General features: G+C 55.4%; 9 protein-coding genes across 9 annotated transcripts; 4 read left to right on the forward strand and 5 right to left on the reverse strand.

Moving 5' to 3' along the window:
- Positions 1 to 667: 667 nt before the first annotated feature.
- Positions 668 to 5,941, reverse strand: SODALDRAFT_331826 (vacuolar protein sorting/targeting protein PEP1). The gene is made up of 2 exons (XM_028611556.1): positions 1,887 to 5,941; positions 668 to 1,719 (listed from the first exon to the last, which is right to left on the reverse strand). The coding sequence occupies exons 1-2, from the start codon at positions 5,795 to 5,797 to the stop codon at positions 1,080 to 1,082; spliced, it is 4,551 nt and encodes a 1,516-aa protein (XP_028467519.1). The 5' UTR covers positions 5,798 to 5,941; the 3' UTR covers positions 668 to 1,079.
- A 285-nt stretch (positions 5,942 to 6,226) lies between these two features.
- SODALDRAFT_136435 (hypothetical protein) lies at positions 6,227 to 9,242 on the forward strand (the record flags this gene model as incomplete). Its single annotated transcript, XM_028606747.1, has 3 exons — positions 6,227 to 6,359; positions 6,415 to 6,792; positions 6,850 to 9,242. Coding segments are annotated over 3 exons (2,730 nt in total), but the record flags the coding sequence as incomplete, so codon positions are not given.
- A 660-nt stretch (positions 9,243 to 9,902) lies between these two features.
- SODALDRAFT_331830 (hypothetical protein) lies at positions 9,903 to 11,046 on the reverse strand. Its single transcript, XM_028611557.1, has one exon. The coding sequence runs from the start codon at positions 10,765 to 10,767 to the stop codon at positions 10,111 to 10,113; it is 657 nt and encodes a 218-aa protein (XP_028467521.1). The 5' UTR covers positions 10,768 to 11,046; the 3' UTR covers positions 9,903 to 10,110.
- A 1,104-nt stretch (positions 11,047 to 12,150) lies between these two features.
- Positions 12,151 to 13,540, forward strand: SODALDRAFT_331831 (ATP11-domain-containing protein). The gene has a single exon (XM_028611558.1). The coding sequence runs from the start codon at positions 12,218 to 12,220 to the stop codon at positions 13,295 to 13,297; it is 1,080 nt and encodes a 359-aa protein (XP_028467522.1). The 5' UTR covers positions 12,151 to 12,217; the 3' UTR covers positions 13,298 to 13,540.
- Positions 13,541 to 13,692: 152 nt separating this feature from the next.
- SODALDRAFT_343736 (sterol esterase) lies at positions 13,693 to 16,024 on the reverse strand (the record flags this gene model as incomplete). The annotated part of the gene is made up of 3 exons (XM_028613134.1): positions 13,693 to 14,982; positions 15,077 to 15,691; positions 15,731 to 16,024. 3 exons carry the CDS (start codon positions 16,022 to 16,024, stop codon positions 13,693 to 13,695), a joined length of 2,199 nt encoding a protein of 732 aa, XP_028467523.1.
- Positions 16,025 to 16,570: 546 nt separating this feature from the next.
- SODALDRAFT_339161 (hypothetical protein) lies at positions 16,571 to 17,412 on the reverse strand (the record flags this gene model as incomplete). Its single annotated transcript, XM_028612835.1, has 2 exons — positions 16,571 to 17,242; positions 17,308 to 17,412. 2 exons carry the CDS (start codon positions 17,410 to 17,412, stop codon positions 16,571 to 16,573), a joined length of 777 nt encoding a protein of 258 aa, XP_028467524.1.
- A 454-nt stretch (positions 17,413 to 17,866) lies between these two features.
- SODALDRAFT_331832 (peroxisomal biogenesis factor 6) lies at positions 17,867 to 22,741 on the forward strand. Its single transcript, XM_028611559.1, has 4 exons — positions 17,867 to 18,211; positions 18,326 to 21,288; positions 21,357 to 21,811; positions 21,945 to 22,741. Exons 1-4 carry the CDS (start codon positions 18,052 to 18,054, stop codon positions 22,603 to 22,605), a joined length of 4,239 nt encoding a protein of 1,412 aa, XP_028467525.1. The 5' UTR covers positions 17,867 to 18,051; the 3' UTR covers positions 22,606 to 22,741.
- Positions 22,422 to 24,299, reverse strand: SODALDRAFT_331833 (hypothetical protein). The gene is made up of 2 exons (XM_028611560.1): positions 23,852 to 24,299; positions 22,422 to 23,771 (listed from the first exon to the last, which is right to left on the reverse strand). The coding sequence occupies exons 1-2, from the start codon at positions 24,095 to 24,097 to the stop codon at positions 22,890 to 22,892; spliced, it is 1,128 nt and encodes a 375-aa protein (XP_028467526.1). The 5' UTR covers positions 24,098 to 24,299; the 3' UTR covers positions 22,422 to 22,889.
- Positions 24,300 to 26,364: 2,065 nt separating this feature from the next.
- Positions 26,365 to 26,931, forward strand: SODALDRAFT_358136 (hypothetical protein; the record flags this gene model as incomplete). The annotated part of the gene is made up of 1 exon (XM_028614073.1): positions 26,365 to 26,931. The coding sequence occupies one exon, from the start codon at positions 26,365 to 26,367 to the stop codon at positions 26,929 to 26,931; it is 567 nt and encodes a 188-aa protein (XP_028467527.1).
- Positions 26,932 to 27,283: the final 352 nt, after the last annotated feature.

A 27,283-nucleotide genomic window follows, 5' to 3' on the forward strand; every position in this document is an offset into this window, starting at 1 on the left:
GACTCCTTTTTTATGCTCATCTTTCGTCCGTCCACCGCACCGCACCAACCCAACAGGACGAGGACGACACGGACACCCGAGGAAGAAGGTCTGGAACCTGTTGATCCCCTTTTTCTGTTTCCCTGTCAGCCTGATGGTAATTACAGCCTGTCATATATACAACCTATATCAAAGCGGTCGTAATTAACAAGTGACGATGCAGCTGAAGCCTCCTACGAGATGCACGGCCAAGGAATCTCGACCGCTCGGCTCATTGAACGTCCAGAAAAGACCCACGATTCGGTAGATGAACCCCGGATTTTGCTTTACGTTGTATCCGTACTTCCATTTACCAAGTAATTATTACTTAATACTTAATACTCCCTTCTTTGCGTCCCATGAAATGCTTCGTACTCCCTGCGATCACTCCCTGTTGTCGAGCTGCTTCCAATGCTTGGCCCGATATCCTACCGAGATTACCGAAATCTTCTTCATATTAAGTACTCCGAACAGCTCTTGTCGTCTGGGAATCTCCAAGCTTGCTCCGGCTGTGCATGGCCAAATTGGACGAAATGAATGAACCATATTTGGCCATATATGTCCCCTTGATGATACAGTAGCACCCAGCAGGCATGGACATCTATTCGGAGAGAGAGAGAGACTCATTCTACAGGTTGACCTTTGCATTCCCATATTGTACATTTACCAAGGCCGGACGATAGGTACTAGACCCGGACTCGGCAGTATCACCATTCTCTAAGAACATTCGCCCCGTTCAAGGCAGAACTTCCCATCGAGACACCTGACCATTAATTCATCAAAGCCTCCAACTCTTGCTTGCCCAATGTTGTATTATTTTATACCCTGCCTCCTTTTCCGTGATATACCTGGACAATAAAGGACATCTATCATTTGATAAGAAACACAAACACTGAAGCGACCTTCATGCCAAAGCTCCATCTTCCAGGTGCATAAGCTAGAATGAATGAATTCGAGATTTTCTTCCCGATACCCCTCACCCGGCAGTCTAGCCTAACGCTGCACTGCACGTTCCCCATCCGAGAAAATAAAATAAAGAAAAAAGGGGGGGGCAAATACCGTTACACGTCTTCATCACTATCATCTCCCAGGAGCTCGCCTTCATCGTCAATGCCAGAATAAACCCCTCTCCCCCTGGCGAAGCTGTCCCGCGTCGTGAACCGTCTGGGCCCGCCGCTGAACCAGCTACCACCACCACCACCACCACCGCCACTAACCCTCTCATACGCCGACGTAGCGCTCCTCCACAGCGCCGAAGCCACGAGCGGGAGCGCCGCCGCAAGGGCCACGACACCCGACACGGCAATAACGGGGTACTTGACCCAAGGCGCATCGTTATCGAACCCGCTGGACTCGCCCAGCCGGATCTGCCCGAACTGCGCGTTCCAGTTCCGGTACACCCACCACCCGATGCCGGCCGCGACGGCGAAGGGGATGACGACCGCGAAGAAGACGGCCACGCCCGACGTCCCGCGCAGCCGCTCGTACTCCTCCTCCTTGCCCTTGCACGGGTGCGACGCCGACGCCTTGTCGAGCTCGTTGCCGCCCGAGCAGGTCGTCAGGGGGATGCGCCGGTAGCCTGTCGGTTCGTAGTACTCGACCGCGTCGGGGTGGGCGGTGCACCACTGCTCGGCCGAGATGGGCTGCTTGCCCGGCACGAGACTACATTGGCCGTGGTTGTCCAGTTCAAAGTTGTAATCGCTGCGAAAGATGAGTCCTTGTCAGTTTTTTTTTTTTTTTTTTTTTTCCTTTCTTGAACCCGAGACAGGACTTGGGGACACGAGGGACCAGCAGGATTCCGGGGGAGAACAACTCATTCAGAGGGAAAGAAAGGGGAAAAAAAAAGAAAAGAAAAGGAAAAAACATACCACTCATAGTCTTCCCTCGTGCAGGTGCAATTGTTCATCTCGTATTGACGCTCGATCCGGCGGTCGTTGTAGCACTGGCGGTCGGCTTTCTTGCGCAGATACTTGGTCACGTGACCAAACAAGCAGTCATTGTCCTGGGCAGGGTGCTTCGGAGCCCAGAGGTAATAGTCCGACTCGCCGCTCTTGGGGTGCTCGCAGGGCCGATCGGACAGCCCCGAAAAGTCCAGGTTGACCGAGAAAACGTCGCCGGAATCCGACTTGCACCAGAGCAAGAAATTGCGCGAGCTGCCGGACCGGAGGGTAGTGATGTCCAGCACCGCCACCTCCTTGTCCGAGAAGGTGTAGTCCTTCCAGTCTTCGCCTTCGTTCGTCGTGTATGATATGGTCTTCGTCTTCGCCGGCTTGTCCTTGGACGACCGCGGGACGAGGACGACGATGGAGCCTTGGTCGCCGTACTGCCACATCCACGGTCCCTTCTTGACGCTCTTCCAGGTGATGCCGGCGTCGGTGGACATGAACGTGTCGGCCTCCTCTGCAGAGCTTAGCCTAGACCCCACGTTGCCGTATCCGAGCATCAGGCCGACCGCGCTAGGGGCCGAGAACGTCTTCTTCTTGTCGGCACGCTCCGTGTAGTGGTGCAAATGCAGCGCGCAATTCTCGTCTCCGTACCGGCTGCTGCAGCCGTATGCCTTGCCCTCCGCATCCACCTTGGGGGGCGACAGGAACGCCCACTGGGCCCCATCGTTGTGCGACATCTTGGTGTGCAGCACCTTCTCGTGATCACCGTCCGTCGCGGTCGCGGCCACGGAATTAATGAGCGCCACGCCCTCGAGCCCGGCGATTTTCTCAAAGTCCACAAAGTAGTTGTTGTTGCAGTTGACCCTGGGGGCGCTCATGACATACGACGTGCCGTTCGAGTTGCTCTTGAGAATGCTCCCGTGCCGCTGGTCGTGTTCCGTTTCCGTAGCGACGAACAGGTTCACGGCATGCGTGGAGCTATCCAGAACCGTGTAGGCATTCTGGTGGTCGACATGGAAGTTATACGGGAACCGTGCCTCTGCGTACATCTCGCCGTCCATGCTCGCGAGCGCGCGCAGACCCTTGTGATCCTCGTCTTCGGCCGCCACCACGATGAATTCGGACATGGTGGCGAAGTCCTTGACGCTCGTCTTATGAATCTTCTTGTCCTCGTCAAAAAAGTCATTGCTCGACACTATCACCCAGGAATTGTCCGGTCCGCCGTCTTCTCGTTCATGCGCAAGACATACGATCTGGCGGACGTCTCGAAAATTGTACGCCGAGTGGCCGGTGAACTCGCACTTGCGCACATATCGCAGCACAGTTCGCCAGTTGTCCCCTCGATCTCGCGAGACGGACGCTTCTCTGTAGCACTGTTCCAACCCGTCGACGTCCTCGCACTTTTGGCCAACCCAGATGAGCCAGTCCTTCTTATCCGGATGGAAGGACAAGGGGTTCGAATTGCCCGGATCAGAGGGTGCCTTGAACTTGTGGAAGTGCTCCGTGCGGTCTATGGTGTAGATGACTTTCTTGGACGTGGTTGTAAAGAAGACGGCATCCTTGAAGTGGGGGTGGGGATAGATCCCCCTGATCTCCTCGTCTTCGAGGATCTTCTTCCAGTTCTTGCCGTGGTCCTTTGTCCTCCAGATGGTCTTGTCGATCCGCATCAGGCCGTCACTGTCGTACTCCACAGCCCGGGCAATGATGGTCTCGTCTTGCTGGGTACTCGAATCTCCGCGTTCAAGATAGATCTTCTCGAAATCTTGGAGCTTGACTCCTTTGAACACAAACTTTGTCGACGAGATCTCCCCAGTTGCGGGGGCCGTGGGCGAATCGATGATGTCGGAACACTTCCGCTCGACGGGATCATCCTTCTGCGGCCCGTCTTTGCGCTTGCAAGTGTTGCCCGGGATCTTCCGCCACCCCGAGGATCCTTTGAAGGTATCTTCCGGTTTGGCATCTTTACAGGCACCCTTGGGCGCCACGATGGGCCCGGCCTTCACGCACTCGCCATCCTCCCTGACGAAGTTGTAGTCGCACTCGAAGTCCTCGTCCGTGCAGGTACAGTCTTCCGTCTTGGGCACGGGGTCCTTGAACTCGCTCATGACGAAACAGTCGGCCTTCTTCTTTCGCCGGCGATACGTCTGCTTGTGGCCCATCAGACATGTCGGGTTGCCGTCCTCGTCAACACGCGCGTGCCAGTCTTCCATGTCATCGTCGTCGCATGTCCGCTGGCGGAGGCCTTGGAAATCCAGGGCGATGATTCGATACTCGGGGTCGTCATCACCAGTGGTCCCAATGACGACGAACTTGAGACTGGTCGAGTCTTGCGTGGTGGTGAGGATTTCCGGCTTGACCCGCATATCGTCAGGTAATTTGGCCTTTTCCCAACTCTCACCGTGATCGAGAGAGTACCGGATCTCGCCTACGTCGGCCTTGTTCGAATTGCGTATGGCGACAAGAACGGAGCCCTGGTCGCCGAATTCGTACTTGTGAGGTCCCTTGAGGGCCTTTTTCCATGTCAGTCCAGCGTCGTCCGAGACATAGAGATCGCCCTCGTCAAAGTCCTTCAAAGAGCCTCCGGTACTCCCAACAGCCATGATAAGCCCGGGAGCAGGGCTGGAGAAGATCCTGCCGACGTTGTTGATGTTGGTCACGGAATGAAGATGAAGACGGTCGTCGCCGACCTTGAGGTCGTGGAAAGTCCTGCCATCGTCGAAGGTGATCTGGGTGACAATCTTCTTTTCCGCACCGGCCTCTTCTTCGACCTCTTCCCAGTTCTTCACCGTGTTGACGAGGAAGATGCCCTGCACGCCCGAAATCTTCTCAAAGTCCACATTGCCCCTGGTATTCCGATTGGTGTGCTCCACATTCTCGGTGAAGAATGTGCCGTTGGAATTACTGGTGAACAAAACACCCATGGGGTTGGACGGTCGCGAGTTCATGACATCGACTTGGATGCTGTAGTTGGTGCTCTCGAGCACGGTGTAGGCGCCTTGATTCACCTTGTGGCCGTGGGCGGCGGGGAACATGGCACGATGCCAATCGATGGCATCATCGGTAACATAAAGGGACATCTCGTCCGTGTTGGGGGAGGTCGCTGCAACCAAGATGTACTTCTTGACGACGGCCAGGTTGACAACGCCCTGGACGCCGCGGGCGCCGCTGAGCTCGGGCTCGAATTCCTGCATCTTGCCATCGACTTTTTTGAAGTAATCGTCCGAGGCGATTAAACGCTGATCTTCTTTGAAGGGGGAAAGCTCGTCCCGGACGATGCAGAGGATGCGTTTACTGTCTAGGTCCTCGCTGCCGGTGGTGAAGAGCTTGGAGGACTTGGCCCACCAGCAGCCAGCAGTATTGGCGCGCAGAGTCTTTACGTGCTTGAAGTTGTTGATGGTATAGGTAGAGACTTCGTTGCAGGACAGGATGTTCTCGCAATCCATGCCGTTGAATATGATCCGGTTGCCGTCGCCGGCGTGGAAGTGGAGGATGTCATCGCGGAATGCGCTTGGGGGCAGGCCCGAGTCGAATTTGTGCCAGGTCTTGCCGAGGTCGTTTGTCCGCCAATGCTTGTGGCCTTCGGTGAGGACATAGGCGCGGGTCGGGGCAAAGTCGTGCATGGTGAGCATGTAGGCTTCGCCTTCGGGGATGGCTTTTACCCTATCCCAGGAGACGCCGGCGTCGGTGGATCGGTAGATGTTTTTTGCCGTAACATCATGGAACAAGATGACGTCGGAATCTTCGAAATAATTGAGGTCGATCGGCGGGTGCTTAAACTTGGAGACGCTAATGTCTGGCGAGTGATCTTTTGCGAGTACCGCTGTCCACGAGAGGACTGCGACGGCCAGGAGGATGTGCCAGGAGGCTGTAGCCTGGCGGCCCCAAACCCTCATCTTGTCGAAGTCGCAGCGTCAATCGTGGTCATGAAGAAGGTGAATTTGTGAGCGGAGCGGCCTGGTGGCAGATGATATTCAGTTGATGTAGAGGACACCAGGATATTCGCAGGTTCCTGAGATTCGGTGGTGGGACTGAAGATGTTTGGAAGGGTTTGTCGATGGATGCCCGTCATAAATGTCCAGGCTTACAACGTGCCTTAGGTACCTTACCTAGGTCCTTAGGTACCTTACCTCCCGGGTGGGGTGGGGCTGAATGAGCTGCCGGGTTGTCAGGTTCTCGTGGCGCGGAGCACTTGGACTAGGCCATAGCTGACTCACTAATGGCACGTGGCGCAGTCATGTTGGTGGCTGGGTATAAGCGACCGCGATTTTCTTCGGTTGCTTCTAACCTCCCATCGCAACATCAATCCGCCGTGACAGATCGATCCCCGTCAGAGATCATTAAGGGATAATCCCATCGGAAAAGGTCTGGAGGCGCTCTGCGCTTCATTCATTTCGATCTGCGCAGACAAGCAGGTTCTGCGCGCCACGTACGCACTGGATGAAGTTGGCCAAGACGGTATGACAATCCAACTCTGTTGAATGTGCTCCTCTAACCGACGTGCAAAACTCAGGAATCTTGCGCTTCTCCTTCTTTCCTCTCTACAAATCCTTCCGGCTACAGTCTGGCTCCATTCTAAGGCAGGACGTCGAACCTTCCGAAGCGATCTCCTCAAAGCTCAATTCCACCGTCGACGGCTACGATGACTTCCATTTCGACCGAATCAAGCATCTTCTGAATGCAGCCCTCGCCGGTCATCCAGACGATACCCTGATCTGGGATCAAATCTACCACGCTGTTATGCAATCCGCAATGGCAGAGCGATCCCGGATCATCAGCGATAATCCCATCGGCAACGGTCTTGCTGATTTCCACGCAGAATTCAACTCGATCTGCGACGAGAAGAACGTGCCCCGCACTCCGGACGCGCTGGGCCAACTTGACCAAGAGAGTAGGAAAAATCGCCCGACCTCGCTCTATCATACACTTCTAACTAAATATGGTGCAGATCTCCGAAATCTTGTCCTTACCCTTCTTTCGGCGCTACAGTTCTTTCCCGCCTCCCGTCTGCTTCACTCCGGCGGTATAGGCAAAAATCTCCGCGGTGACATTATAAGACTCCAATCCGCGGTCGTTTCTGACGACTTCCGCTTCGACTTCGACCGCTTCAACCGTCTGCTGAATGCAGCCCTCGCCGATGATCTAGACGATGCCCTTGTCTGGGATCAGGTCAACCGCGCCGTCACCGAGCCCACCCCGCCGCCCCGGCCAATGCCATCTTCCCTCCAGCAAACCCCATGGCTACACAACACGGGCAGTTTTGCCAACTCCTCGGAATGCCGCCAAGATGTGGACAGGGTCCTTAGGTCGGAGCTTGGTCCTCTCTACGTCGGGCTTCCTCGCTTCCGCGAAGCCTTTTTTGGACGCGTGGCGGGCCTACATGCAGCATCCGAGGCTGTCTTGAAGAAGTGCACGCAAGGCAGTAATCCACTCTTGAGCAGCGAAGGGTGGCGCGGATGGCCGGCAGGGGCAAAAGAGGGCGACGTGCTGGCCTGGTTTGACGACATTCTCGCGAAGCTGGATGCATTTGCAGAAGACCACAGACCGACCCCAACGCGCCGACGAAGACCACTCGCACAGCCTAATAAGCCGATCCAGGGTTCAACCGGAGAGCGGAAGCTAGACGTCGGCTTGGTGGACGACCCCGACGCCGGAAAAGATTCTCGATGCCGCTGGTCGCAGATTCTGGTGCCTGGAGAGCTGAAGAGGAACCCGTCTGCCGACAGAGCCTCAAAGGCGTGGCTTGATCTGGGGAGGTACGCAAGAGAAGTGCTCGCAGCCCAAGACACCCGCCGCTTTGTCTTGGGCTTCACTCTCTGCGGGCCTCTGATGAGATTGTGGGAGTTTGACCGGCTGGGTGGGATCGCATCCGAGAAGTTCGACATCAACGAGGATGGGCTGCAGTTTGTATCCACGATTCTCGGGTTTCTGTGGATGAGCGAAGAGGAGCTTGGCTTCGATCCTACAGTCGTCACGGTAGAGGGCCAGCGGTTCGTTATAATCGAACGAGACGACCGGACAGAGCGTCTCGTCATCGACAAGCTAATGGCCCGTGCACCTTGCATCGCCGGCCGCGCGACCACTTGCTGGAGAGCGCATCGCGAAGAAGACCCACAAGTACGACTCGTTATCAAGGATTCGTGGCAGTACACGGAGCGCGAGGAAGAAGGGGAGCTGCTTCAAGAGGCAACTGAAAAGGGCGTGGTTAACGTGGCCCGCTACTACCACCACGAAACTGTTCAGGTGCACGGCACAGATGATGATACTCGGACCAACGTTCGCGGAGGGCTAGACATCACAACAGCTACAAACTACCGGCCGGAACGCTCGATGCCGCCGCCAAGTACAATCGCGTCTGGGGCTTCACGGAGAACTCGCAGCAGCAGCACTGCTGGCAGGAAACGATCATCCAGCCAAATTAGCGCCGCACTGCCCCCCAGCAAGCGATCCTGTTCCACATCTTCAACAAAGGCTGGCAATGACGCACTATTGAATCGGGTGCATCGGCGTGTCGTTCTCCGTGACTATGGAGAGCCCATCTACAAAGCAAGCTCTCGGTCGGCTCTCCTTGCGGCGCTGGAGGGTTGCATTAAGGGACACGAGTCCTTGCTCGAGGCTGGCTTCCTTCATCGGGACATCTCGGTCAATAATCTGATGATCAACGAGGATGACAACAACCACTCCTTATTTTCTTTCTTGATCGATCTCGACCTCGCCGTAAGACAGCCACGAGAGGGCGCGTCCGGAGTAAAGGGCAAGACCGGTACGCGAGCATTCATGGCAATCGGGGCGCTTCTCGGCGAGCAGCATTCTTTCATGCACGACCTCGAGTCGTTTTTCTGGGTCCTGTTCTGGATATGCATCCATTACAAAGGGCCAGGTGAGGATACAGTCGTTCCGCGGTTTGAGAAGTGGAACTACGTTGATACAAAGGAGCTAGCAGAGCTGAAGAAAGGGCAAGTATCCCATGAAGGCGACTTTATTAGAACCGCTGAAGAGAACTTCACGCCATACTACCAGCCATTGATACCTTGGGTTAACAGACTGCGGAAAGCGGTATTTCCGAATGGTGGGAGATGGGAAGGAAAGGAGATAGGATTGTATGCTCGGATGAGGGAAATCATTAGAGAAGCCCGCAAGGATCAGAAGGTATCGGCGGAGACATAGCCTTGCGTGTAATCGGAATAAATGCAGCCGACTTTCACCCTGCGGCATCAACGGAGGTATTCGGGGACTGAAACTTCCCCAGTCTATCTTTGTCTATAGTCTCTTGCTCAGCGCCGTAAAAGCCTCCGCCGCACACAACTAAAAGCCCTAACGATTGCTGCTGCCCCAGCCCACCTTCCAGGCCGAGACCTCTCCTCCCTTCCTCTATTTTTTCTTTCTTTTTTTCTTCTCCTGGAGGCGGCGTCGCCCTCGACAAATGCCCCCGGGCCGCGAGCCACCACTCCTCCCCATCGCCCTCGCCGCGAGGTCCCTTTCTGTCCCACAGCGTCCCCACTACGGTCGGGCAGTCAGCCATTAGGCAGCTCCACACAGGCCGTGCGTGTCGAAGCCGCCCACGTCCCGCCAGCGACGCCAAGCTGGACCCTAAGCAGCACCGCGGCCCGGCAACCGCCCTTGAACGGCAGCAAAAAGCCAGGTGACCAAGCCTGCTGCGATGTATCGTGGATCAGCGACACGGTCTTTTGTTTCCGAGTCTTCGCATTGGCCGGGTTACGTAGCGGCTCTGCGATGCTCGGATTGACCCGCCGCAGTACGCTAGACTTAGGTATAATCTTGCTACGGTACATAGGTCGGTTCGGAGTTCTATCATGGACCCACTGTCTAGAGGCCCTGGAGTAAAACCGTCGCGTCGTCACTGTGCTCCCCATGAGATAACAAGAGACCGGAAAGGCCGGACATTTCAACACCCAACTCCTAGGGATACGACCCCGAACATGCACGATGCACAGTCATACCTGCTTTAGAAAGAATTGCTAGTAGCTCTGTTACATTAGGTGGGTATCTTCCAAGGCGACTCGAGATGCCGAATCCTCCAACGCCGTTAGTCCATGCATAGTACCAAAGATTCCCGCTCCCGACTCCCAATTGATGCACAAGTTGTCCTCCTAAGAATCAGGCAAATCACGGACGTTAGTCGGTTTCCCTTCGGTTCCAAATCAATCGCACCAATAACGCCATCCTCGTACGTACCAGCACAACGTCTTCAACCGACTTGGGGTCGGCGTTTATCTCTCTCTGCTTCCTCGGACGCCTTCTTCAGACCGTCCATCCAGCGACGAAAGCCCGATTTGAGTTGCGACTGCATGAAGTTGTAGATGTAGTAGGCAAGAACACCGCCGAAGGTCTCCCAGCTGCGATACTCGGTCGTAGTAGCCTGGCCGCCGTCCTTGGCCGGCACCTCGAGGAACTCTTGGACGCGCTCGCCACGCAGCAGCCATACGCGGGAATCGCTCACCCTCCACGCAACACGGTACCCCGTTCTTCCGTCCTCCTCGAAGCGCTCGAGCACGGTGGCCTCGAGCGACGTCGTGTACGGGTCGGCGTTCGCTTTCAGGCGCGCCTCGAAGCGCATCTTGACGCCGGGGTAGATGTGGCCCGGTCGGACGGCGAGCCGGCGGAGGTCGGGGTCGAGATGGATGGTCGACGGGTCAGGCGCCGAGTCGATGTATGCTTCCGGGCAGAAGGAGTTCCACTGAGGGTACTTTGCCGTGTCGAGGACGGTCTCGAGACAGGTCTGGGGCGACGCTTCTATAATGGTCGAGCACGAAACGGAAAAGACGCCGCCGTTGCCGTAGCTGGGGACCGGAAACGGGCGACCGCATTTGGGCGGCTGTCCGAGAGGTATGGTTGCTAAAGCCATGGCGCAAGTCAAGCTTGGCAGCCACGTGCGCGCCGTTGATGAAGTGATGAGGTTTGAGGTATTGTTTGCGCCAGAAATCGAGTGATGGTGATGACAAGAGAGGGAGAGCAGAGCAGGGGGGAAGTATGGGGGAGGGGTCCGGGTAAAGAGGGAAGAAACTTGGTAGTTCTCGGAAGGTGGAATCCGGGCCTTTGTAGTTGACGGGTGTTTCCGTTGCCTGTCTCTCGTCTCGTCTCTCTCTGAGCTCTTTCTTGCCTCCCCCTTCCCGGGTTTTATGACGTGCAGAAACGGGCAGGTAGGTTTTATATTCCAATCGGCATCGCTGGTCAATGTCACTATTCGTAATTACTAATTCAGTGCACTATATCAATTTGTGTTCTATGTACTGATACTCCCAGACGGAAAGAGCTGCTGGTTATGTACACATGATACCGTCCCAGACAATAGAATCCTGGGTAGTTCCGGGTCGGTACGGCCAAGCGATAGTGCAACGGCAACTTCCGGTAACGTCATGCAATGTCGTCTTCCTTGGGTTGTTAGCCTGTAGTACACGTAGTTGCAGTTGCCCGATTACCTAATTACTCGGCCTAGCTTATTTGCTATGCACGAAATAGGTACTCCGTACCGAGTAGCCTGAGAGTCCACCCGGCTCCGGAGAACCACGGCCGAATGGCCCCCGTTAGTGGGGCATCGCAGGGCATCGCAGGCCGGCCGTGTGTCAGTGCCACAGTGTCTCGGGTCAAACAATGGAACAGGCATCACGGAACACCGACTAAGGAAAAGTACGAAAGTCCGATGGGTTGGTACGGATTCCAAGAGGGCCATCTACGTGGTTGGGATCACAGTGACTTCGTGTACTATACGGGCCTTGAACACATCCAAATTCCCATATCTAAGGCTCTTAAGACGCCTATATATACTTGCGAAAGACGAATACAGAGAGTGATTATACCACTGTATCAATGCCAGGAGTCGGACGCGAACAGAAGCATAAATGGACAGACTCAACATCTTGTCTAGTAGGCGACATTGTCTCAAACCACCATGTCTCTCGGTTCCAAGGTTGAGTGCTTAGGGGTACACGAAGTGGATGTTTTTAAAAGGAAGGAAGGAAAAAAAAAAAAGGGGGGGGGGGGGCCTATGTCTATAAACTTTTCTTTGTTTCAGTGGTTCTTTCCATTCCAGATTGTTTCTAGAAACATAGATGTTTTCTGCTGTCAGTAAGAGGTTCGTGAACGCTTTTCCATGGGGTTGTTCCCCGTAGTACCTAAGTACCAAGGTTCCACGTACTGTGCCGTTTATCTGCTCAACGCACTGTCCAGCTCCACTCGACCTTATTTACCATCGTGGACATCTCGACAAAGTCCAGTCCTCCCGTGTCGACTCTGCATCTCGACGAACTCGCGACCGCGATTTAAATACAAAACAGATTCGAATGCAGACGGTCAACATGGCATCATTTAAAACGCCAGCCCTTCGCCATGTTCTTTCCTCGTCCTCCCGCGCCCTGCGTGCCTCAAATCAGCGCCGCTGGGCCCAGGTTCACGATGTACGCTTCCTCGCCACAACGCAACAACCCCGCGCCATCACAGACAAGTACCGCGAGAAGCTGGAACGCAAAGCTCGCCAGGAAGGTCTCAGCAGCATTGACGAGCTCAAGGCCGCCTATTCGAACAAAATCGACGAGCTGAACAAGAAAGACGTCGCCGAGCTTGCGCGACTCCGATCGAAAATGATGCCACAACAACAACCCACACCACCACCCTCTCCGACAAGCGCGTCCTCCCCGTCTTCGACCGCTAGCCCTACCTTGTCGTCATCAGATTCCGCATCCTCGACAATAGAAACATCATCTACACTATCATCGGAATCACCGGAGTCAGCATCCTCTGCGGCTCGACCGAAAAAGCCCGCCTCCTCGGGCATAAAGACATTGGCAGAGATCCTCAACCTCCCCAAAGCACGCGAACTGCCCGCAAAAGAGCTAACGGCCATCTGGCGCCTCCGCAACGCCTCGAACCCCAACTCCCTCTGCGCCGTCATCCCCGCCGCCACCTACGCCACCATGGAAGCCACCGCGCGGCGCTACCCGACCTTCGTCCTCCCCGTGCCGCGCGAGGGCCAGGGCGCCGAGATCCACTTCCTGCAATGGGTCTTCGACGACGTCGAGACGCACACCGCCAGCGTGCTCTTCACCCAGCTCGCCGAGTTCAAGGCCCGCGGCGAGTTCGCCCAGCCCCACACCACCATCACCCACCACTCCGACCTCGCCCGGGACAGCGCCAGCGGCCTCGTCCTCATGCAGGGCCAGGTCGTCGACGGCCGCGGCGCCTCGGTCGAGGACGCGCGCTGGCTCGTCGTGTGTCTGCAGCGGTTTTATGGCGGGTGGGACGTCGAGACCGCGGGGGAGCCGGACGCCGAGCGCTTGAAGCGGGCCCTGGAGAGGAGGAGGCTGCTGGAGTGGTTCTCGCAGGCTGACCCGAATTTTACTGTCGAGAAGCTTTTGGAGGAGGCTGAGCGCATGACTTAGGGACATTCTCCCTCTGTAATAGTATCTCTGTTAGAATAGGTTGTGACGGGAACACCGAGTGCCTTCGGCCGCACGTCTCGGTCATGCACTCGTAGAGCATACGCTGGGGCAAGCCGTGGGTGGAAGGGAAGGGACTTTTGACACAGGTCCGTGTATCAAACAGATGTAAAAGAGTTGACAAGGAACGTGAGGAAACTATTCTTGTATATCTAATTAAAGCAACATGATGCTTTCCGTCCACTCTTGTCTTGTACTATCCAAGAAACCTTGGCGAAATTTTATGTGTGCTTGGTTACAGATATCAAACGCCCAGAACACCTCGCTGAGTGTTAAAGAGTTTTGCTGCCCATCTTCTCGGCCAGACCTCTTCGCATATCGCGTACAATTCTATCATCTTAGCTGTTTTCACTGCTACTCAACTCCTCCTCTAGATCCTCGTCCGGCTTCGACCTCGAGTCTGGACTCCATGGCTGGACGTCCTCGCATCCCCTAGGCACTCGGCACATGTCCCTCGCATGACAAGTTTTCCAGAGCACTTCTTTGATTTCCCTGAAGACCTTGTCCGGCGCATCCATCGCCCAGATGACATCCAGGTGCTCATATTCCGGGATGACCTTGCTATGCACAACATTAACGTGCGGCTCGCGTCCCCGTTCGAGCCGGCGCAGCAGCTTGCGCCCGTCAACCAAGTCGTCGCTGCCAGCGACCCACAACGCAAAGGGGGGAGCCTGGTCGTTATACCACGCCGTCGACCCGCGGGGCTTCCTGGGTTGCTGGTTCGCAGATTGCTCCATAGCCTGCCCGTCGTCGTTGGCCTCGTTCGCGCCGAGGCTATGCCTGCCGTCGCCTCCTCCGACATGGTCTTCCTTCTCCTCGGCGCGCACGGCCTCCTTGGTCGCGAGGATGCACTTATGCCGGGCGAAACACTCCCGGCCCAGCCACCATCGCATCGACTCGGCGCTGACGTAGACGGGTGCGAACCGGAAGAGGCGATCGCGCAGGCCACGGTCCCAGCGCTTGTCGGACCAGTCGAAGAGGAACGAAAAGACCTTGTACCCCAGCCAGCCGTAGAGGCGCGGCGGCAGGTGGGAATGCATGGTCATCATGAAGCCGATGAAGGCCCGCAAGCCGAACATGAGCCGGAACATGCCCGGCGTGATGATACGCATGAATTTGAAGTACATCTTGCCGATCAGAGGCCCCGCGTAGGCAGCGGGGGCAAGAGCACAGAAGACGGTCAACCTCTCCCCCAACTCCGGACGCTGCTCCTTGGCCAACGCAACGAAGGCCTCGGTGGTGCCTTGCGAATGGCATATCAAGCCAATCTTTTCGAAGCCCGTCTCGTACAGAACCCGCGACGTTAATGCGGGAAGGTCGAAAACCCCCATCTGCCGAATGTTCCAGCACCACATCCTCGGGTCGGATTCCTCCAGGACACGGTGTTTGGGCTTGAAACCACCCCGATTGTTCCCCAGCCATACATCATAACCAGATTTGCAGAGGTAGAAAGCCAGAGAGTCGTCGTCGTTTGAGAGATAGGCACCGGCACTCTGCAGCAAACCAGGTATCAGCAGGACGGGGAACTTGGGCTTTCCTTTGGCGTCACTGGGTCTGTTCCGCGATGCTTTGGGAAATATCATCGGGCCCATGTTCTGACGGTCTTCGTCTTCTAGCCTCGTGTACTCCTGCCAGACGTGTCAGCTTGATATTCCACATGGACATGGTCATGTAAATGCAAATGTAGGGACGGAAGGAGGTTGGCCACAGTAGCGGACATACCTTAGGGTCATAGACATGCCACAGGTCGATGATGAAGCCGTCTTCAGTTTCCACCTGAAACTCCTCCAGATCCAGTCCAACTCGACGAGCATAGTAAGCCGGGTCGCACACCACTGGATCCGGGCCGCCCTCGGTAGGGCGGTACTCTTCGGTCAATCTCTCACAGTCTCGATCCGGATTCTCGCGTAACTCGCCGCGTTCCCATGCGCGCTCCATGCTCTTTCTTATTTTCTTTCGTTTCGTTTCTTCTTCTAAGAACGGACGGGTTTCTTCAATGTTACGAAACGTGAGGAGTCGATACACCTTCTGAGCAAAGGGAGGAATGCTGGTAAAAAGAGCGCCGAGAACAATAACAGAAAGAAAGGCGAGGCTGAGGACGAACGACGAGAGACGAAAGATAGCATACTGCACGTCTCTGAGTGGCGAGGAAGGACCGTATAGCGGCAGTGGGGGGAAGAGAGGATTGGTGTGGGAAGGGGGGAGCTGTCGACGTAAGGGCGCATTATGACGCTTTGGAGAGGGTTGGCCATTGGGTTTCGTCGATGAAGTAGAGTTTTCTTCAACTAGATATCGAGCATCGTTACCGCCGAGATGACTGGCGTGACGATCCTGAGCCTGTCCGGGACTCTTCTCTCCATCGTTCATGGAAGGGACGGCGTGGGGAGCATGTTCAACTTCTTCCCTGAGAACATTGAGTTTGTGAGCCTCCCTGGCAGGAACACTAGGGAGGCGATGTCCAGCAGAAGTTATGATAACGGGATCATGGGGAGTGACGAAACGAGCCTCGACAGCAAGGTCCGGATGGGGAGCATCGCTCGATGGCGGTTCGTGTGACAGCTTCAGAGCTTGCCTGGTGAATTCGGCGGCTAATTGGGGCAGAGAGGGCCCAGAGGGGGCCTCCAAAGCCAATAGTGATTTTGCGGAGCCCTGGGAAGCGCAGTCGCTCATGGTTTCGAAAAGCCTCTCGGTGTCTTCGTTGCAGTCTTAAGTGAGCTCAGATGGCTCTCGTGATGCGTCGTGAGCGCCTTGGTCAAAACGATGTGAATGTGCTGCTCTCATATAAATCGAGAATTTTGCTTCTACTTTTTTCTTTTTTCTTTTTTCTTTTTTCTTTTTTCTTTTTAACAAATAGAAGTAGAAATAAAATATAGAAACAGACAAAGAGGATATTTGACGATACGATGAATTGGCATGGAAATCTAGATGCTCAAGATGGTGAGTTTGCTGCGCTCCGCCTCGGTGGATTGGCTCGTCATCACCGACGTCATGTGTGGATGTCTAAGGTACCTAGACCGAAGACGGCTGTGAGAAATGATTTCGGGGCGGACTTGGGCTCCGAACACGGAGATTGGAAGATTGTGACATAGGTAGTGACGAAGGTACGCCATACAAACCTGTACCTGTCTAGAAGCTATCCGCTCGTGGAATGATATGCCTTGCTCTGGCAGAGGGCGAGATGGTTGAATACAGAAACAAACCCACAAAGGCCAACTTCTAAGTGGCGCCTTTATCGATGCGAATCACCTTCTCGGCACTGAACTCACGCCTACCAGTGTCCCCCTTTCCGCCGATATGGATGTTCGTCCCCGGAAGGATGTAGCCACGCTGATTGCTAACTACAGTTACACTACCCTTCTCAAACTCGGTCGAGAAGTGAGTATGTCCGTAGATCCAATATTCGACCCGGCCCCAGTCTCCCGAGGGCAAGAGATCGGTGGCAAATGCTCCAGTTATGGGGCTAGCCATATACTCCGGCCGCGAGGCTTCCTGGATCGCCGGTGCGTGGTGTGTTATGACGATAACAACGTTGTTGGGTTCATCTCGCGCAATGAGTCCAATTTCATTCTTTAACCACTGTACATCTGCCTCATGCTCTGCGTTGTGGCGCTCGACTGTCCAGCCCTGAATGCTCTGAAAGTCCTTCACTTTACTGCGGACCTGATCGGCAGCATCGTCGCGAATTCGAGACCACAAGGTACAGCCGAGTACGGACACAACAGTTTGGCCATGGTCCACATCGCTTCTTGTTCGATGGAGAAGAGTCAATTTCCCGTCTAACAAAGGCTCGTTCTCCAGTTTCTTCGCCGTGGAGATTCCAGTCGCATGATCCATTCCGTGGAATTCATTGTTGCCCAACACCAGGAAAACTCGTTGGTACCGCTCAGTCTGGCGGACGAGGATTGGAGATAGGCCTCGTAATCTCTGAGGTGGCCAATGTCTCCTGCGAGCACAAGGTAAGGGGCAACGGCGGGAAAGTCGAACGCGTCGTATTGCTGGCCAAGCTCTAAATGCAGATCGGACATGAATTGGAAGCATCTTTGGACCGGTTGTGACATTTCATCTTTGGTACATCCTGTGATATGCGTGAGGCAAGCGTCTGAATGCATTGCCTCGTCGAAGAGAATGGAAGGAACGAGTGAAATGAATTTTGTTGGAATCTTGGATGCTGGTGAGATACTGAATTCTGAATACCTTCCCTAAGGTACCTTAACAGGTACTGTCAGGGTACAACGATGGATTGACATGGAAGGAACTTGTAGCTACTACTTTGCAGATACATCTACTTTCTGACTATTTCAGTTTAAAAGTGTGTATAGACCAGATACTCTATACATCGTACGTTACTGAGCCAGCTCCCACTCCTGAGGTCGCAGTCGACCCCATAAGGTAAGGTAAGGTAAGGTAGTGGGGCTGACGGATGAACCGCTGCTACAGCCGAGGCTTGACCCAGTACGTACAAGTTGGTCGCGTCTCCATTGCCTGTCGTAGCCGAGCCCGTCAAAGATTCAGCTGCGGCCTTCCAAAGAACCGCAAGGTAGCTTCAACTCCAAACACCTCCAGAGTCAGCGTGGAAATCGGCCTCACAACGCAAGCGCACTCGCACCTGCTAGATATGATCATGCCGCCAGACTCAGCGCCGTGAATATTTACAACTCATCGGCCTCCACAACAGCATCATTTTCTCATTATCCGTCATGGCACAGTCGGTGGTGCCAGCGACAAGGCGAAGACGCCGGCGCAGAGCAGACAAGCCTGCGATTTCGGCAACCCTCCTTCTAGACGCCAATATCAAAGGCGATGTAGGCTACTTGTCCGACGACCTCTTTGCCGATCTCTTCCCCCAGCTTAGTCACAGTGAGGCCATACCCTTCTCTCCTACACTACACCCCTCTACATCCTCCCTCTGTCACATGTCACAGGCCGTAAGAACTTGGCTAATTCGTCGCTCGCTCGCTTTTCTGCCGCTAGGATCAACACAACTCGATGGAGACAGCGACGATGCCTCCCCCGGCGTTCAACATGTTGCCATTGCCCCTTGGAGCCCTAAAGCTTCCCCGGTTGATACCGCCTGGACACTAGTTCCCGTGCTCAAGACCACCGACCTCGGTCCCTCCATCGTCCAGTTTTCTCCCAGGTCCATGGCCTTACAAGCCTTCCGGACAGCCCTACAACATGCAGCACCTTCCAAACTCGTTGGCAGCGCTCGTGGCGGAATCGAGATCCTCGTCCTTGATGCCATTGCCCTGCCCCTCGATGCCGTTTTCGTCAACATGGAAAAGGAGTCGATCAGGCGACTGGAACAGGGAGAGGGTACCTTCTTTGATCACCACCCAACATCTGCTAGGGGGAAGTCGACCGCCGCAGGATCGCCCGAGGATAACCTGACCGCGGCCCTCCGCGCCGCCCTGGCCACCCTCCCCATCATACACTCGGGAGATCAGTTCCCTCTACCTCTCCCTCCCCACCCTGTCACTCATGTACCTCCAAACGGCGGCGAAATTGTTCTCTGCGAACCATATAACCAGGGCGTCCTTTCTCCAACCACCAAGATCGTCCTCATGCGTGGTAGTGTACGAGCTAAGCGATCCTTGCCCTCGAGGTCAAATGGTGTCCTTAACGGTGTTCCCGAGGAAGGTGGCGACGACACTGCCAACGACCAGTTCTATTCTGCAGCCGAGGAGCGATACAAGACCGATGCCCAAGCGACGGAAATGGAGTCCGTCACGGAAACGGAGGACGACACGGGACTGTCCGGCGCCGACTTTGATGACGACAGCTCCGACGACTCTATGGACGATATGATCGGTTTGCAGGTTCCCATGCTACCCACATCCACCGCTAGCGGCGTCTCGACCCTCCAGCCGGGCTCCCCTATGACCATTGGCCGGGGGAGGAGGACCAACGGCGCAGCGACGCCGGGGTCCGTATTCTCCTCATTCACCGCGACAACGGCACGCCCCGATCATCGCCCTCGCGGACGACTCTTCAAGGCGCAGGGTTTGATGGAGCCCATACCTCAGATTCTGCTCCATCCTAAGCCTACCGCGGAGGACGATGAGGAAGCTAGGATATTCGTCGACATATCGGCGCTTTTGAAAATCGGTTGTTTCTCCGGCGATTGGGTTCGCGTAGAGGCGGCCGAAGAGCCCCCGGCCAGCGTTTTCGGAAGCATCCCTGCATTCGGAAGGACGGGGGGCCTGGAGATGGCGGATTCTGAGGAGACAGACTGGAGGCCTGTGAGAGTGTACAGCCTGCCCGAAGGATACGTGCAAAAGCCCGTGACTCGAATCCCCAGCTCGAGGCATCTGGGGCGGGAAACCTCCTTCTTTGATTCCCAGCTTCAGCGACCTACAAGCCCGGTGGCTTACCTTTCCCCGGTCTTACTCGCCAACCTGAGCGGCCCTTCGCATCTGCGCCTGTCGCCTCTGAAGCCTGTCGTAGCTCCCCAGGGCACCAAGCGATCCGCCAAATTCTCAAGAGCTTCTCACCCCCCGTTCGCCCGCGATATCACGATTCAGCAAGTCAGGTCCCCCGTCTCCGTAGAGAGGATGTACCAGGCGGTCGTCCTGGCCGGTCTGAAGCGGTACTTCGCCGAGAGGATCCGGCTTGCTAAAGCTGGCGATCTGATTGCCGTCCCCATCGACACATTGCTGGGCAGGATGTTTCAGGACGCCCAAGTGGACAATGTCATGGCCCTGGCCGCCGACACCGATACGTCAAGATTGAGCCAAGTAGTGTGGTTCAAAATCGGCCATATTCAGACTCTGAAGCCGAGCCGCGAAGACGACGAGGACCAGGCTGAGGACCTCTGGAGAGGTGTCGCCTGTGTCGACAGCGAATCTGTGGGGATGAACCTGTCCGGCTTCGTTACCAGTCGGATCCCCTCTTGCCTTTCTAGTACGTGGGAGTACTACACCGCCGTGAAACGATTACCACGGCGCTCAACACCTACCCCGACCTCAGCTCTGTTGATGCATCATGAAGACCAGCGCTATATATCGCCTTTGAGGCGTCGTTTGCACGCCCTGGTCGCGGCGGCGACCAGCCAAGTGGCCGTTCACGGCAACATGTCGCCGGTGGCGATCCTGCTCACCTCCAATCATCGCCATGTGGGCAAGGCGACTGTCGCTTCCGCCGCTTGCTCAGACGCCGGACTGCACACCTATACCATAGACGCCAACGACCTACTCAGCGAAGCAGAAGGGAGCGGGAGTGACGTCAAAACGGAAGGTCTCCTGAAGGCCAGAGCCGAACGTGGCCTGAGCTGCGGGCCCGACTGCACGACACTCCTCATCAAGCACATCGAGGGTCTCACTGCCGACCGCATGGTCTCGTCCATGAAGGAGATTCTCAGTGATGCGAGGGTGCTCATCGCGACGACAAATGACGTCGACAAGCTTCCGAAGGGCTTGCGGAGCTTGTTCTCCTACGAGCTGGAGATGGGAGCGCCTGACGAGGTAGAGCGAGCCGGTATTCTGAAGAGCGTCGTGGATGAGATGGGGCTCAACCTGGACCCGGACGTCAACCTGAGCGGCGTGGCTCTCAAGACTGCGGCATTCGTGGCCGGAGGGCTTGTGGACGTCGTCGAGCGGGCTCGGATAGCTAGGCGGTCCAGGCTCGAGGACATGGCGCGCAAGGCGGCCGGCACCGACCGACCTGTGACTGTCCGTGATATCGAAGTCTCGGGTGGCCCTCAGACTGCCGGCTACCCTGCGGCACGGTGTGTTACCAAAGCAGACTTCGACATCGCGGTCGAAAAGGCCCGGAAGGACTTTGCGGGGGCAATCGGTGCTCCCAAGATACCCAACGTCACTTGGGACGATGTTGGAGGCTTGGGGTATGTCAAGGAAGCCGTACGGGAGACCATCCAACTTCCGTTGGAACGGCCGGAGCTTTTCGCTCGGGGTCTCAAAAAGCGCTCAGGCATATTGGTATGTTCATTCGTTCCCTCGCCCCCGTCAGTTTTTCCTGTTCTGTCACATGCTGATTTTCGACGTAGTTCTATGGTCCTCCCGGCACTGGAAAGACCCTCCTAGCCAAAGCAATCGCGACCGAATACAGCCTCAACTTCTTCAGCGTCAAGGGGCCGGAGCTGTTGAACATGTATATCGGCGAGTCCGAAGCCAATGTGCGGCGCGTCTTTCAGAAGGCGAGAGACGCACGGCCATGCGTCGTCTTCTTCGATGAGCTCGACTCGGTTGCACCGAAGCGCGGAAACCAAGGTGACAGCGGCGGCGTCATGGACCGAATCGTTTCTCAGCTCCTCGCTGAACTGGACGGCATGTCTGGCGGCAGCGAGGGAGAAGGCGGTGTGTTCGTCATTGGCGCGACCAACCGGCCGGACCTGCTTGACCCGGCACTGCTCCGTCCCGGCCGGTTCGATAAGATGCTGTACCTGGGGGTCGCAGACTCGCAGGATAAGCAGCTGAAGATATTGGAGGCTGTCACTCGGAAGTATGTATATGCCCTGAAATGCCATCCATCTTCAACCCCTCTCTTTTTTTCTTTTTTTCTTCGCTTTTCTTCACTTTATTTGGACCCAGCTACGGAGGGACACTCTGCTAACCGCTTCGGTCGTCGTGCACAGATTCACACTCCATCCCTCAGTCTCGCTATCTCGCGTTGCCTCACAACTACCTCATCACTACACCGGAGCCGACTACTACGCTCTCTGCAGCGACGCCATGCTCAAGGCCATCACGCGGCAGACGGCAGCCGTGGACACCAAGATCGCAGAACTCAATGCCGACGGCACACGGCGCCACCCCATCTCCACTGCGAACTTCTTCGACCACCACGCCACGCCCGAGGATGTCGCCGTGGTGGTCACCGAGGAAGACTTCATCGCCGCCAACAACGAGCTCGTGCCCTCCGTCAGCGCAGGGGAGCTGGCGCGCTATGAGACGATGCGATCTGGATTCGAAGGTGCCGGTACCAGCGACGGTGGCCCGGGGGACCGGCCAACGACGGCGACAGCGGGCCTAGCACCGGCCCCAGGTGGAGGAAGGAGGGTCGTATCCGGCTCCGGGTCGGTTTCTTCGACCACATCTAAGGGGAAGGGGAAGGGGAAGGGGAAGGCTGTAGCGAGGGACAAGGGCAAGGGCAAGGCGCTGGCTGTAGATAGCGAGGAGGAATACGGCTCCGATAACGAAGCTAGCGGCGCAAACGGGCGTGGGGGGAAGGGGAAGGGGAAAGCCGTTGCTGGGTTTCAGCAGGGGACGGCAAGTGACGATGACGGCCTCTACTAGGGTTCCGGCGACATGACAAGCGAAGTCTGTTAGAGGGGGAATTCATTCAGTTGTACAAATCTTGCCAGGTGAAAAGGAAAGAAACAATGTTAAGATGGCTTGTGTGAAATAACGTCGCTTGCCGAGTTGACCGGTTGCCCACCTACTCTCTTCCCTTCCCCTGTTAACAGTCCCAACCGCCCACAGATCGCCAAGAAAGGAGACGCAGAGTGACGAGCCAACAAATGTCGAGACAAGACGGGAATGATTCGCAGCAGAAACGGGAGAAGCAAGATGCAGTTTGATCAAGCCAGATTGCTGGGTGCTATGCCACCATCCTTCTTCCTGTCATCTTTTCCGACTTTGGCGACTTTTTCCTCTTTTTCGTCTTCTTCGTCGTCATCGTCCTCGTCATCTTCATCTTCATCGTCCTCTTCCTCAGACGACGACACCTCGGGTATCGCTTGAGCCTGCTCCACAGCCTTAATCTCCGTCTCGGACGCCGGGACCAGCACGGACCCCCTATGGCTTGTCGCTGGTGGCTCGAAGGGCTCAGACGACTTCCACCGCCCAGTCGTAGGGCTTTGTATGGTCTCGGCAGCGGGGAGCGCATCCGTAGAGGAAGAAGAAGGAGAAGAAGAAGATGCTGTTGCTGCATCGGGTGCGGTGGCGGGTGTCTTCCACTTGGCCGTCGTCGGGGATTGGAGGCCTGCCAATTCCTTCTTCGCGGCGCTTTGGCCCTTGGTTTCTTCTTCGGTGTCTTTCTTCTCCTCTTCCTCCTCCTTCTTCTTCTCCGCGGCCGCCTTGCTTCCGTGCACCTTCTCGCGCAGGGACTGCAGCCGCAGGTCCTTGGCTTTCTGGGCGGCCTCGTCGGCGATGGAGCGGATCGGGAGGGTGGCCTTGTCCGCCACTTTTTCGGACTTTTTGGGCTCCTCCTTTTTCACTACCGTAGATCCGGTGGTCGTGGTTGCGGCTTTCGGGAGGGGCGGCGCGGCTGGCGGCGCTGCTGCTGCTGCTGCAACTGCCGCTACAGCAGCAGGTTGAGCAGCCGGTTTCGCCGGGCCAAATGTCATGGGCGGATCTTTGGGCTTGTTGTGGATGGAGGGGATGGTGTGTTCATCGTAGTAAATCTTTACATGTTGCTTGAGTTCCCCGTACTCGTTCCAGTCCTCGATTTCAACAATATCCTGCAGGCCAGAAAGAAAGGAGGAAGTTAGTGGTAAGCGAGACAAGACAGAGACCCGAGTGACGGGGACATAGGGCCTACCCCCAGCACCAGGCCCTCTTGGACGAGACCCGGTAGCTTTCTGACACGACCCGACTCATCTTTCCCTGCACGACGTCCCCAGAGCATGCGGGCCTTTTCATCAACGGCTATGTCGACGGCTTTGAAGGGAACGCGGTTGGCTCGGAGAATGGTCTCGAGGCGGGAGGTGGCCGTGACGATATGGGAGGATCCAGCAGTGAGGGATGTAAATATATAGAGAGCCGGATCCGTTGAGTAGGTTGTCATGATGGCTCTGTGAGAGTAACGCTTAGGGGGGAAACGGTCAAGTCGTTCGATGGAGTTGTTCTCGGCTGGACGAAGTCTGAAAGGGCAAATCACGACAGTTCGTGTCTAACAAGCAAATAAATTCGTTCAGGATGAAAACTGTCTCCAGACAGTAGGAAGAGCCGAGGACGTTGACTGATGACAATGGTCGTGGTGTTTCGCGTTGTCTGCCGGGTAGCTCTAACAAGTCCAGTGGGAGTAGGACTGTGCGGGGGCGGGGTAAAGCAACGCCAACGAAGAACAGATCCGTACAGTGCCACGTACTGTGTCCACCGATAAGCGATGGCCTTTCGTACCGCAGGCCGCAGGAAGGACCTGGTCGCATCGTTGGAAGTAGTATTAGGCATATAGGTACCTACCATACTACAGATACCTACCTTAGGTAATTAGTTGGTGTTTCGAGAGGCATCGGTTGCTATGAAAGTACTCTGTAAGGCCTCTGAAACCTAAGGTACCTACAGGTACGGAGTCCAAAGTCCACATCACGACCGTATTCGTCGTAGAAGACGGGAGTAATCTATGGTTGTCGCACAGGAACAGGGTGCTTTGGCACCCATGACCAATGTCTTGCTTCCATTCTCTTATACGTGTAGAACTAGGCGCCGTAACATAGCACACGTGCTGCCGTTATGAGTGAGAATGCCAAGTCCTGCCATCCGTCCATACGTATTTTCGTATCAGTATCCCACTCGAACACAACCCCCAACCAGACGCCTGAATAAAAGGGATAAAATAATTAAATTAGTAATTCCAACTGCGCAGTTATCGATCCAAGGGTGGACACTTGAGAACTGGGAACCCTTGCTCTTTTCCGTTCGCAAGACAAGGCGTTGACATTAAGAGCCCCCTGGGTAATTACATACATAAGGCACAAAAAATACCAGACGTTTCAGTGTTCCGACCAAAAGGGGAAAAACCCTGTTCCTAGGAAATTATGGCCAACAGGTACGGATGCTACGAATAAGTTCGTGTCTTTTAATTCTAGGTCGCTTTCCTTTTTCCGATTCGTTGTCAAGGTCTTTAAGCAGTATATACATAATTACTTCTTAATGTACTGAGTAAGGTATGTATGGGAAGGCGGTTGAAGTTGGGCGCAAAAAGAAGAAAACTGCCTCATTAGGCGCTGCCTCTGCCAGCGCATCAAACGGCGGACACGCACAGAGGTGAGTCCTGATCTGAACCTGGTGTGACCCTGTCTGTCGGTGAAGTGGCTGGTCTTGTCCCGCTCTTACGGATTGCCACGCTGCAAAACGAATCCCGACGGCGTCTCTGCCAACTCAATTCACATGTTGCTCGTCAGGTACGGACCAATCATAAACCCATACTGAAACGGGACCTTGCGGGTGGGGGCGGCAAGAAAAGGGCGCTGTGGGCTACCTAAGGTACCTTAAACACCAACTCCTGTTGTGATGTTGGCGGCAAGAAATAAGGTATATGTACCTATGAACAGCACAGTACCCAGAAGTCCAGTAAGTGTAAGGTAAGGTATAGACCCATCACCCTTTGTCTGTGTTCCCTTGCCTAACTTCAGCTCTCCTCGCCATACTCGCCACCCAGCCCTAATGAACGGGAGGGAATGGCCAGGAGAGAAGAGACTGACTATGCTAGCATGATAACCCAACAAAGACCTATTCGAAAGATGAGCAGTAATGTAATTATGCAAGGTACCCAGGTAGGCATCCGTACTTGGCAGGTCAGGTCTGGAGGACTGAAGTAGATGGAAGTATGTGTACCTGAGGACCAGGATGTAGACCTGCGGCACACAGATTGAAGCAAGCAGATGTCCACTGGTTACGGATCCAAGGAACAACCTAGCCCCCTACCAAGGATCCAAGGTGACCAAGACTAGGGCTCAGGATTTTGCGCTGGGGGCCAGTGTTCCCCTATTATCTTCGCATCTGTCCCAGTTTCGTTTCTCATTCTTATTTCGCCTCTTCTCGCATCCCGGTTCAGCTTTTTGCTTTCGTCGCAACGTTCTCTTCTCTACGCTTCGGCTTCACCAACGTGCCTAGCTGCACATCACCTTCATTTATAACACCGCTGAAGACCTTATCTCAACACTCCTTTTTACACGCTGGTCGCTCTCTATCCCGGCATATACTCCGAGACACATCAATTTAACAAGACCAGCCAACTGCGGAAGCTCAAAACCAGACCTCTCTTTGATAAAAGACTACCAAACCCTCCTTGAAAACCAAAGAAAAAGAAGAAGAAAAAAAGAAAGCAAGATGCGTTTCACTGGCTTCTTCACCCTTCTCGCGGCCAGCGCTGCCGTCGCGTTGCCTCAAGTCCCAGAGGGCGAGGAGACCACAACGGTGACTTCGACGACCACCCGCACCATCACCCTCACCGAGTGCAACCCGACCTACACCGACTGCCCTCTGAACCGACCCTCAAGCACTGAGGTTGTTGCTGCCGATATCACCTCCGAGATCTCCTCCGAGGTTGTCATTCCCACCTCGGAACCTGTCGTTGAGGTCCCATCGTCGTCACTGGCTCCGCTGCCGTCGTCGTCGTCGTCGTCGTCATCCTACTTCTTCTCTGCTCCCGCCAACACGACCTCCTTCATCTCCGTCGCCACCTCCTCCCTTCCCCTCAGCAGCCAGGCCGAAAGCACCGAGTCCGCTAGCCCTCCTCCCGTGGTCACGGAGACCCGGACTTCGGTCGTGCTTCCCGATGCTCCGGAAGCCAGTGGCGAGCCCGTCGTGGTCCCGGAAAGCGGTGCTGCCGGCCTGTTTATCCAGGGCACTCTGCTAGCCAGTGTGCTGGGCTTTACCGTCGTCGCTCTCTTCTGAGTTGATGGCTGTCGACTTTGATGGTGCTCGGGCGTTTTCCCCCCTTTTTACCTTCTTTTCCAAGACTTTTTTTCACGATACCACATATTTATTTTTCTTTGGGGATGGGACGATTGGAGACTTTGGAATATTCTTATACATGTTATCATGTTCATCGAGACACACTGCTGGGTCCGCAGATGCTGGTGCTTTACACACTAGTTGGTCAGCGACATCATACGGACCTGGGTTCTGAAGGGAGCGCGGCTGGAATATGGGCTTACACTGCCGGTCCTGCTGGGTGCCGTTGAGACGAAGAGACTCAACAGTACGCCGCATGTTAGTTGTGCTACGGTGGCATGCAGTCTGCAGG

This window comes from Sodiomyces alkalinus (assembly GCF_003711515.1).
Source record: "Sodiomyces alkalinus F11 unplaced genomic scaffold SODALscaffold_3, whole genome shotgun sequence".
Classification (NCBI taxonomy): domain Eukaryota; kingdom Fungi; phylum Ascomycota; class Sordariomycetes; order Glomerellales; family Plectosphaerellaceae; genus Sodiomyces; species Sodiomyces alkalinus.